At 34.0% G+C, this 12,365-nt stretch overlaps 1 protein-coding gene across 10 annotated transcripts in view; it reads right to left on the bottom strand.

Moving 5' to 3' along the window:
- Positions 1-6,690: 6,690 nt before the first annotated feature.
- Dach2 (dachshund family transcription factor 2) overlaps positions 6,691-12,365 on the bottom strand; it is a 557,008-nt gene continuing 551,333 nt past the window's right edge. For 8 of the 10 annotated variants that reach the window (XM_047535139.1, XM_047535141.1, XM_047535140.1 and 5 more), the window contains one exon: positions 6,691-7,181. In XM_047535139.1, coding sequence (XP_047391095.1) covers positions 7,132-7,181 — 50 coding nt within the window. In that variant the 3' untranslated portion in view covers positions 6,691-7,131. Of the gene's footprint in view, positions 11,517-12,365 lie in introns of all 10 variants that reach the window. The other 2 variants (XM_047535144.1, XM_047535143.1) reach the window with 2 other exon arrangements.

Genomic DNA, 12,365 nt, shown 5'->3' with positions numbered 1-12,365 from the left:
TCTGCATAAATGTATTCATTTAAAATGTTTACCATTTTTAGCCAACAAAATACAATTATATTCATAAGATAGCTTATCTATAGAATCACCCGTGGTGTTAAACCTCCCTACTATCTATGAAATCTTAGAATTTTGTCCATGGGGAAAATCAGCCTCATTCTGGCTTTCATATGAGACCTTAAAATATAGTAAAGGGTAGATCCTTAATATCAGGATATAAAATTATTTTCTCCTTGCTTCAGTTTTCTGGATGATTTTATTGTAAGTACTGCAGAAGTTCTTACTTTAGTATTAGCAGGGACAGGGAAATCTAGGGGATAGGAAGTAGGGTGAGAGTTTAAGAGAACTTATATTCTTAGGTGGGGAAACATCTATATCTTAAAGTAGTAAAATGAGTGAAACTTTGGGAGGAAGTAAGGGAAATCTGGCCTAGCTGTAACCATGGTTTATATATAAAAGATGTTCCTTTTCATGCCATTTAGAATTCAGGGATTGCTTGCATTAGTAAAAGTGAAAAAATTAAGTTGGGTCTTCTGCTGAAATGTTTTATTTCAAATAAATCTCAGTTTATGGCTTATGATCATATTGATGTTTGTAGAAGTTTAATTCCAAATTATTAAGCCATGAAAAAAACATTTCTTTATATTAACTGATTCATGGAATGCCTTACATTATCATAGTTAGGATTATAAGCATCTGGGAAAATGGATATTATGTATACCAGTGAATTATTTTTTTAAATTAGAAATGTATAGAGCAATATATGAAATTACTACTTTATGGCATATAATTGTCTCTTTTGTGCACCATCTCAATTCAGTCCATTTGACAGTGCTCATAGATTGATATTCCAAACAGGTTCCATTTATATGCTCATTGATGCCTTTGTAAGGTGCTTTATATTAGAGTCCCATGTTAATTAACAAAATCTATCTCCCACTCCAGTTGGACAAAAATTCTGTTTCCTCATAGAGGATTCTTTCTGTTCTAAGAGTAGTACATGCCACTCCAATTTTTTACTTTGGGACTTATCAGGTGCTTGTTTCTTACATTTTCCATCCCTCAATTAGAATGTTCTTTGGGATTCTTTTCAAATTTCATAAAACCTGCCCATGATTTTTGCATATAACTGTTTTTTCTTTCTTTACCATTGTATCATGCATTTGGTATTTAATTATATTGCATTTGTAGTAACTTCTATCTCTTTATAATGTGAATTCTGTTACCTTGATATTATTGGATGTTTCTTGTTATATAAACTATCCTTTTTGTGATAGACACCAAATAGCACTGTTATGGTTTGGATGAGTGGTGTTCCCCCAAAGCTCTTATGTGAGACAATGTGAGAATGTTCTTCAGAGGTGAAATAATTTATGAGAGCTATAAACTAATTGGTGGATTTACCCACTTGAATGTGTTCACTGGTTGGTAACTGCATGTACGTATGGTAAGGCTAGAAAAATAAAACATAAGTTATGCCTTTGGGGTTTATAGTTTGTACTTGATGAGCACAGCTCTCTTCTTCCTGGTTGCCATGTCTTGAGCTGTGTTCCTCTGCCATGCCCTTCCACTTCTGACTCTGCTGGGGCCCAGAGCTACACAGAAAGATGACCATGGACTTAATTTCTGAAACTGTGATCCAAAATAAACTTTTGCTTTTCTATGTTTTTCTTGACAAGTCTTTTGGTCACAGTAACAAAAAAGCCAACTAAAACTTGCACCTACTTACTTTCAATTTTAATTCTCACCTTTGATTAAGATGAGGTTTTAGGTATGTTCATATTGTTCTGGAACTTCTAAGATCTTTGTATACTGCTAATCTCATAAATGCCATAGAAATCCAGAAGGCAGGTTCTCCCATAAATTTTAGCATAAATTTTACCCAAAATATGATAGGTTTAACTCATTTTTTATAAAGACATCCAAAGATGAAGTATTTACCTCGTCAGAACATAATGAATTACGATGGCATGTTTTAAGAAATGTATTAATTGAGTTCAAATGCATTTGTGGTTATTGTGGTTCTCTGCTTTGATTAATTGAAGCAAGTGTCATAGCTCAATTATAATAAATATGTCTGATACTCTAGAGAGATTTACCATTGCTAAATTGGTACACTTGCTTTCCAAAGCTTCTGGCTTACATACTTCTAGTGAATGTGGGTTAATAACACAGTCCCTAGTGTGTGTTCTCAGCTTAACTATCACTCCATTTCAACCTAGAAACTTCAAAGTAGTATTGCATGGTAGTCAAGAGAAGGTGTAAAAAGGGGAAATCTTACATTTTTCATGTGAAGTCAAAAGAGGAGCATCAATAATTAAATAACTTAGCTTCACATTTATCATCATCTAGGCATTCTGTATTCAAAATGACTACAATTTCTTTCAATGACAGCCAAGTATCTTTATACATGACCATTGATTTACCAGTCATGAATTACATGTGCATATGTTCAAGAGCATGCTGAGCCAGTAGAAAAAGGAAAAATACCCATATTGATTACTTACAAACAAAACCAGAAGGTTTTGTGTATATTTATATTTGTGTATATTGTGTGGGAACATGTGTATGACTATCTGTAGAAACAAATGAAAAATATCCTGATTAATTTTATATTACCTGTAATACATGATAGTTTTCTATTTTTCTATGATTTTGAATGAATGAGTCACTTAGCTATGTATATGATATTGGAGAGCTTTTCTACAAGTTCAAGTTGAAGTGGTCAAATATTTGGTTTACAATCAGTTTTTGTTTTTTTTTTCAGGTACTAGGGATGGAACTCAAAGGCACCTAACCAATGAGCCACATCCCCAACCCTTTTTTATTTTTTTTTTTGAGACAGGGTCTCTCTAAGTTGTTTAGGGCCCCACTAAGTTGCTGAGGCTGACTGAACTTCTGATCATTCTGCCTCAGCCTCCTCAGTCACTCACTGAGATGAATTCCAACATCTGAAACTGAGCCAATAAACCTTTTGGCTTATAAGTTTATTGTCTCAAGTATTTGTTATAGTAAAAGAAAGCTAACATAGGAAATTGGTGTCAGAAGTGGAGTCGTTGCTTTTACTATATACCTGATGATGTGGAGAAGACTTTGTAATTGGTTGCAGGAAGAGTTTTGAAAAGTTTGGGGTAGAAAGCTAGAAAAACCTAGAATGCTGGAAATGGCACTTATGGATGTTATGGTGGGTATTCAGAAAAGCAGAATTGTGATAAGAATGCAGACATTCTTAAAAAAGAAAGCTATGCTGGACTAGGGCTATAACTCAGTTGGTAGAGTACTTGCATCACAAGTGTAAGGACCTGGGTTCAATTGCAAGCACTGCGGAAAAAAAAAAAAAAAAAAAAAAAAAAAAAAGCTATGCTGATGAGGTGTCAAATGGAAATGAGGACTTTTGGAGATTGGATTAAAGGCCATCTGTGTTACACAGCAGCGCATAATTTGGATGCATTTTATCTATGTCCTGAGACTTTGCAAGAGGTCATGCTCGAAGGTGATAAATTAGTTTATTTACTGGAGGAAATTTCAAGGAAGCACAGCATTCAGTCATGGGAAATACTGGCCACATTTAGCCAAATTTATAAGGAGAATAAAGAGCAAATGTCACAAAGTAGAAAGATTTAAAATATTTTCAGTCTGACCAGAAAAGGGGTACATGTAAAGATATGATCCAGGAGGATGCAGTTACTAAAGAAATTATTGACTATAAAAAGTAGTTAAATGCTTTGCATCAGTCTAATAGGAAGGATGCCTCAAAGTCATCTAAGGAATCTCTAGACTACCCCACCCATCATATGTTCAAATGTGCAAAAATGCAAATTTGTTTCATTCAAGGTATCCTGAAGGTAAAAACCACCTAGAGATTTGTCTCCCAATGTTCAGCTGGAAAGTCACTAAGAGGTTTCTGAAGGCATGGCTCATGATGATCCAGGTATGTCTCACACTTGTAGCCAGTTTTAGGGTTATCCAGGTGATGTTGGTTTTGAAAGCATGAAGAATATAAGAGTATTGAGATCATAGAGGACTCCACCAAGATTTCAAAGGAAATTTTGGGAGGCAGGCAATGTGCTTCAGAGTTAGAGTCCCTGCAAGTAGCCAATGACAGGGTCATATGTAGAATTATGAGAGTAAAGTCAAAGCTTCAATGCAGACCCCCAAAAGTAAAGGCATCAGCACCATTTAATGCCTTTTAATGCCTGCCAAGAAAGCTATAAGAAACATGCAGAATTGGCCAATTAAAATAGCAATATGGGCTGCAAGCTGCCGCTTGCTATGTCAGGTCTTCTCAAGCTTTGTGTGCCCCAAATTCTGGACATGGAGACTTAGAATTTAATTTTTGCTTTGATCTGATCACTCATCTCAAGTCCCCTTATTCCTTCTTTTTAGAATTGAAACATATACCCTGTCTATATCACCATTATATCTTGGAAGTATGTGTTTACTTTTAACAAGGGATCAATCACAGCTGAATTTGCCTAGAATCTCAGAGGAGGCTTTGTACATGAACTTCTGGGCAATGACAGAATACTTAAGACTTTGGGGACTCTTGCAAATGGACTAAATTCACTTTACATTATGAGAGGGTCATAAGTCTTTGGGGTTCATGAACAGAATGCTGTAGTTTGGTAAGTGTCCCCCAAAGATTCACGTGTTTAGACTTAGTTGCAGGCCTGTGGCACTATCAGGAAGTGGAGGGACTTTGAAGGTGCAGGGCCTAGTCAGAGAAATTTGGATCACTGAGAGTGCACTTGAAGTGTATAGTGGGATCGGCCTCTTCCTCTTCTCTTATAGTGACATGACTATGAGATGAATGGTTTCACTCCACCATATGCTCCACAAGACTTAAAGTAATAGGGCCAGGAAATTATAGGCTGGAACCTCTAACCAGGACTCCAAATAACTTTATTTTCATTTTCTATAAGTTGTTATCCTCAGGTATCTGTTATAGTAATAGAATGCTGAGTAACATGACAAGAATGGCATACATTGGGAAGAATGGCAGCAATTGAATCTTCCCAAAAGGTTAGGTAACTTGAGAGTTATGGAAAGACACATTTCTATTGGAATAGTAAATAAACATTATGGTTTCATGACTGTGTCTGGCAGTGGGAGTTGTTGTGCATACCCCCATCAGTGCTCTGCAAGTGCAAAATGAGAGGTCAGAGATCCTGAAGTTTGCCTGAGGCTGATCCAGTTCTTGCAGCCACACTCCCAGAACATAAAAAGGAAACAAAATGTAGCACTAATCCTCTCAACCCTAGAAGAGGGCTGTATCTGAGAAAAAAAATGAATGTACAGAGAAATCACTGTCCTCTGATGAGAGAATTCCTTCCTTCCTATATCCAATGCCTTTTCTTAAGGATAAAATTCTTATTTTGTTGGAGAAGAGAAAGGGTGGTGAGGAAGGGGACATAGAAGAACAGTCAAGGGTTTGCATTGAAATGGCAAGCAATCTTATCCCAGGAATACTGGCAATGGAGAGTAGGTCTCACTACCAGTATTTCATAGCTCAGTCTCTTCAGAATTGTGCACCAAATAACCAAGTGATCAATACAGTTGCTTCTATTTCCCTAGAAGTCCTATCCATCCATAGGACCCAGAACTGAATTACCCCCATTGATGGTAAGTTAGTACAGGTTACTGCTACCAGGTGAGATTAAATCACTGGTGGTAGTAGGCACCTGGAACTGTAAGAGTTGGGGAACTAATGGCATAGATGTCCTCTGGTCATTACATTAGCCTTTACATAATATAAGCCAACATAACATATGATTGACTATTTGGACCCTGTTTCTTTTGTGTCATGGTGTATGCGGGTATAGAATACTACCAAAGCAGGCAAGCTTACCAATAAAAACATTTAATTATCTTTGTCCTGTATAGCAAAATCTTTTTTAGTTCTATTAGCACTCAAGTTTGGCATAAATGAGTATGGTGAGGAGATGATGATGAGAGGAAATATCTGTAGAAATAGCAACATGATTCCAAAGTAGAAGACACAGTCACTGAGTGGCCAGCCTGAAGTTCTCTGAGACACAACACATGTCTCACAAGACAGGCAAGGTGTCTAAGTAGCACTGCCACCGAATAGGAAAAACTGAGAGGTTCTTGGGTGAACCAGAATTTGAGTGAGTGCCATGATTTTACTGAAAGTATACCAATGATAAGGTAAAAAAAAAAAAAAGAGAGAGAGATTGTATAAACCATAGGAAGGGGCCATGATTTGACTCCGTTTTTCACTGTTTAGACACTTGCACATACTGAGGAACCAGGAATTTTGGGAGACTAATGTAGATGTATAACACTTTCTTAAATTTTGTTGTCTTTTTCCACTGAAGGTGGCTCCAGAAGAAAGTTTTTGAAATTAACAGATGTCCAGAAATATTTTACAGTTCTTTGTGCAGTACATTTTTTTCCTGCTTCCAAGTCAGTCCTTCTTCCTAGCAACAGCTTCATTAAACACATATAGCCATAATAGGAAATCCAAGGTGAACAAATAGAATAATTGAGAACAAGAATATTGACCTGTTTAAATGGGTGGAGAGAATAAGATGCATGTTCCTATTTGTTTGGAATAACTAAACTGGAGAAAACTTTGCAAACACCTTCCTATATTTTGATTTGCACTGACTACTACATATTACCATGACCACAGATGGCAATTTGAAAAAAAAATTCAGTGACAATTGACAAAGTCAAAATGCTTTTATTTATACTGAAGTTTAGCAAGTACATTTTTTAACAAAGAAAGTGTACTTTAACTTAATATATGATAGAACAGAGAAACCATACATATAAGAATCTAATCTCTAACACACTACAGTATTTATTCTTAAAAGACAAAAAGCCAAGCTGAAATAATCATAGAAAAGCATCAAATATGGTCAAGTTACTTTAGCCATTAGGATTTAGCTCATATTCTTAAACTGGTCAATCTAATGTGAGGACAAAGTTTACATCATTGCTTTCAAAATGTACACATATTCCTTTTTTAATGTAACAGATTGAATAGCTGCTTCAGTAAACAAAGCTTTGCTGATAAACACAATTGAAATAACTCCATGTTGAATAGTTTCAGAGATAAACTGGAATCACAAGCATCTTCATTTATGTAAAGCCAGCGAGGACCTTTCAGGCCGAATAAAACTGTTGTGCCATTGCTAAACAGTAATAGTTACCTCCTTTAAAAAAAAGAAAACAAGTTAGTTCTTCTGTGGAATAAATCTGATACATGTTTAATAATACTAAAACTTTTATCTTCAGGAACTTAAAATGATTTAATGTAACAGGTCTAATTTAGTATTTGTAAAAGTTAACATTTCTGTATGTTAATATGTCAGTTTTCAAAAGTCCTTCAGTTTTCATGATATAGTTTCTATTCTTCTTTTGACAACATTGAAGAAATCGAAGACTGATTTTTTTCATGAAATATGTTATAAATGTCTACAGTGATCTATATTATTTTTCCTTTTGTACACAATGATACATTGAAGTCCCTATAGTTTACCAAAATAGGGGGAAAGGAGTTATATAATTTTGGCCTAAGTTAATGACAGCTTTGTACATTTTGAATTTCTTCTCCAAAGTTTAACCTTAACACTGTGTATACTGCATGAAGAAAGACTAGCTCTGTATACCATTATGACCAGAGGTTTTATTCAAACCAGTATTCATTTGAGTATTGATAATCTAGAGTTCATAGTATCCTAGATTTAAGTAATATTTGATAGTTGTGATTAAAAATTATTAAAGGCTTTTTAAAAATTTATTATCTTTCTTTATGTTTAAAATTGTTATTTTCCATAACAATGGCTTATGACCTGAGTATCTTACTAATCACAAATTGTCCTTTGCTTACAAAATGAGAAGCTGGAAAGAAAGTGCTGTTGACTCAGTATGACCCTATTATCTTGCTTAAGAAATGCTAAAAAGCTTATGTTTATGAGCCAAATGTATCATCTCTACACATAAAGAATATATTATCATATTTGAGCTGATATGTCTAGTGCAAAATATTCATTAATCTGGTTCAAAGTTTAGCATTGTTAGGAGAAAAGTATACATGTTTTGACCTTATGCATGGTATCTTTAAAATATTTATTTTTTCTGAGTAAAGGGTATCATGGTCAGTTAGTGGAAATTTTTGAATAATACCTCTGAACCAAAAATAAAGATATGGTAAGGTAATAGGAGAATAAATAAGTTTGATTCTGTATCAGTCAGACTAGCTGGAAGTTTGAACATAATTAGAGGGTAACCAGATATTTCCCCAAGAAATTCATTGAAATTATCTGATCTTTTTAGCGGAGCAAAACAAAAGAAAGTTTATATTTTAAAAACACTCTGGTAATCTGTCAATCCAGAGAATTGCTCAGATTGCTTTGTGCATGGAGTATGAGAATATTTAATCTGGTGAAAGGAACTAGTTAGTTGCTCAGTTCTCCAGTCTACCTCATCTTCTGTATACACAACCTAAATTTCATAGGAAAGATCTTCAACATCAAATGCAAGACAGTCATTTTACCAGGATTCATATTTATACAATATAGTAAAGCTCAAGTCATGCAGTACAAATTGTGAACATTACAAACTTGAAAGCAATGGCAAAACAAATAATGCCCTTTGAGAAAGGTACATAAACACAGCAGTGAGTGCCAAAAGACAATCAACATTCTTCATTTAGAAAAATTCAGTTACTGAAAATCTCATTTATTATGTGTAATTATGTCTTTATTAAAAGAGAAACATATCTGCCCACACACTTCATTAAATGTTTCTGCTTATAAGGCCTATCAGGAACAGTTTCTACAGCAGCTTGAAAATTAAAAAAAAAATAAAAAATAAAACCCTAGGCTAGCAAGAAGACAATATTTATATGAATCAATTTTTTTTACCCAAAGTATAATAAATTGAGATTTCATAGTAATAAAATTTTTCTCCCAATGTTAAGACCAGTAGCAAAATACACTCCTGTGTAGCATGTTGTATAAAGTTAACACCTGTTCTGTTATTGTTTTACATATGTCAATGTTAAATGACCAAAAAGTAGGAGTCAGTATTGACCTGCTAACTGACACTGATCGTTGGAGCAATCTCAAAGTTTGCCACATTTCAATTTCAAAATGCATTTCAGCTATAATATGAGTGATTTATCATTTAGTAGTAGCTGTCAAAGCAAACTCCTAGATAAAACAAAAACATCTGGAACCATAAACAGAGGAGTGAAGTAGCTGAATTTTAAACCAAACCCAGCATGTTCACTTTATTAGACATAGGAAACAGCTAATTAGTAATTGAATGTTTCATGTTTTTAAGAGGGTTCATATTTGAGTTCCAAACAGAGATGATCTGATGTACACTTTGGATGTAAACAATTTTAAAGATCGGGAAGAGCAACAAACAAAGTCTATTTGGAAGAATGTTAGGAGGTTGGGAACTTTGAAGGAGGGACACACACTATCTGGGGAGTGTTGGCAGGGATTATTACTTTAAGATTTATCCAATAGGTAAAAGGGGGAATTTTATATTTACAAACATGGGCAGTTTTAAGTAACAATGCAGGCCCATGCAGCCCTTTCCTTAGTACATCACTGACTGACATGGGCATACCTCATGGCACAGAAGCTCCATACAGGAAACATTCTACTGTTCAGTTGAATTATCTTTCAAGGGCCACAACTGGCTATCCCAACCTCTTTTAAGTTTTATATATCTAAAGAATGTGAAAATAAATAGCTAAAATCGGGTGTCATAAAGAAGTTGGATATGTACAAAAAGGCCAGAAAAAAATGCATGAGGATTCTTCATGGCCAACCCAAGGAAAATAAATATATTTATAAAATAGCAGTAGCATATTTTTAAGTGACTTAATTTAGAAATGATGTTCAATTTCCCTTATCATTCAACATATGCCATTTGAATATATAATGTTGAAACATTTGGGGATGTTTTATTTTTAGTCATTCTTCATCATTATTCAGCTCAGATATTTGATATTAATAAAATTTTTCATTTGATTTGCCTAAATCTTCTTCAGGACCTATTTTTAGCTTGACTTTTCTCTGAATTGAGCTAAAACATCATACCTACTCTACATAAACAGATCTTTTATATTCCATGGAGAGCATCAGAAGCCAAATGTCTGTCTCTTAAAAAAAATCCTTCAGCATATGAATTGACTAAAATATTATATTCATTGACATGAACTAATGTAATATTTAAAAGTGCATTGAGTAGTTGCAATTCCAACTAAATCTGCATAAACTTCCATAGGGAACTAATAAAGTTTTATTCATTCTCTTTGTTAGAATTCATTTGGCCCTTTGCATAAAATGAGTGGTTCTTTTGTCACATCAGAAATTAATTCTAGGGCAGATATAACACAATGTATCAGATTTTGCTTGATGCAAGGGGGCATTTTTGGAGTGATATTAAATGTTTCTGATCACTTAAATACCTATTATATTCTTAGGAGGCATAAAAATGATGACTGGTTATATCATCAGTCTTTGACCATGTATCTGTTAAAAAAAAAAGTTAAAAATACTTCAAGTAATTCTCTGGGCAATTCAAGCCAAATGTTTCATTGGCCCTAATCACTTGAATATGTTAGGCATCTGGCCATATCTAGAACAGAGCATGAACAGTACAAAATATCCATGATGTAAATGTCCCATTGTATCTGCCTTTCTCCTTTCTTATGTCTATATATTTTTTATTCTGTTTGCTTGTTGATCACAAAACAAAGAGGAAGCAAGATTGGGGAAAAGAGAGAAGAAAGAGGATAAAGGGAGTTGTTTAGTAGCTTGGGTGTCTAATTTTAACACTGCCTTTCTTACAGATAATTAATATGCTAACAGAAAGGGGTTCAATGTTTTGCTCCACCACCAACAGTTCAAGGAAAAATGTAGGCAGGGTAAACTCTAAAAACAAGAGCTCCCTCTATTTCCTTAGAGAACACTACAGTAAAATCTTTCTTTTAGAAAGGAGAGTTCCCAGGCCATGATAACAAATTTTCATTAATTGTACAAATTAATTACCTCCTGATACACTTTCTGTTAATTACCAGGTCTGACAAATAAACCTATTTCATAGTAAACATAGCTTAAAGCAGGAATGTCTACATTTTATCTCATACCATCTAGAAATAACATTTTATGTGTATTAAAATGTTTTCCACCTACTTACCCCACTAGGATGCTGTGTGAAATAATATGATAATGTTTGTGAAGCAATATGAACTCCTTGGAAAAAAAGGGATTAAAGAAGTATAAAGTATCAGATTCACTCATCATTATGATTATCCCCTAAAAACGTATGAAACCCATTCTCTAGCACATTTTTCCTGTAGGTGCAAGATTCTAATTATCAGTAATGAACAAATAGTAATTGAAGGTTCCATAATTTAAGAATTTGAGTATGAAATCTAAAGAATTACAACACTAGATAAGCAGGTAACTGCTACAGCACCCTATTCGTGCCTATGATCAGTTGGAGTTCCGGCATCAGTGTTCAGGCTGCACAGAAAAAACAATAAGACCTGGTCAAAATTTCATTCCAACAAAGAAAATCCAAAATCTACTCAATGCATGTCAGTGAAAAACACAAACTCTATAAAGTATTTTGTTCTATTATATATGTCCAATATTTGAATAAACTAGTGTGTAGTAAATGTATTATTTTATTAGGTTTATTCCTTAATCATATATTCATTTATGTGAGACTCATTCTATTGAAAATAAAATTATACAAAGGTGAGCAAAACTGTAGATTTACAGTAGTTTCAAACTTAATTTTATTCTCTAGGGGTAATATTGACAATATAAAAATGGTATAAATGATATTCCCTAACTCTAAAATATGCTTATGAGCCCCTTGTGCATGTTCTACTGCTTTACAACCTGCAGTGAAATGCATGACTAGTTTAATAAGCAAGGAGAATTTAGGAGGTTTTCTTTTTTTTTCCTCCACAGTCTGAAGAATAGATAAAGATCCACACCATTTTCTGTGAGCTAGTATCTTTGTTAAGGATTGCAATTTTCTCTCAGGATATTTCCTTCCTTGGCAGGGTGTTATTTGAAAGTAACTGCTAACTTTTTAATTTTTTATTTTAAAAATACCATATCTCTCTATGTTTTGGGAAGTTTCTATCTAGAGAATAATGCATTCATGATTTTTTTTCTGCCAGGATTCATATTTTATTCTAAATATTTCCTCACTCTTTGCTCACTTACATAAACAACAACTTAAAAACTAATCAGCTTAATTACTGACATATTTTAGGTTATAAAACTTTTCTTTTGGGGTAGCTAACTTATGGTGGAACTAATGACAATATTTTAAATGAGTTCTAAGACGTAAGTTCC

Source organism: Sciurus carolinensis, chromosome X, assembly GCF_902686445.1.
Source record: "Sciurus carolinensis chromosome X, mSciCar1.2, whole genome shotgun sequence".
NCBI classification, from domain to species: Eukaryota; Metazoa; Chordata; class Mammalia; order Rodentia; family Sciuridae; genus Sciurus; species Sciurus carolinensis.
The sequence above is the reverse complement of the archived record's forward strand: the minus strand, read 5'-3'. Positions and strand labels throughout refer to the sequence as shown.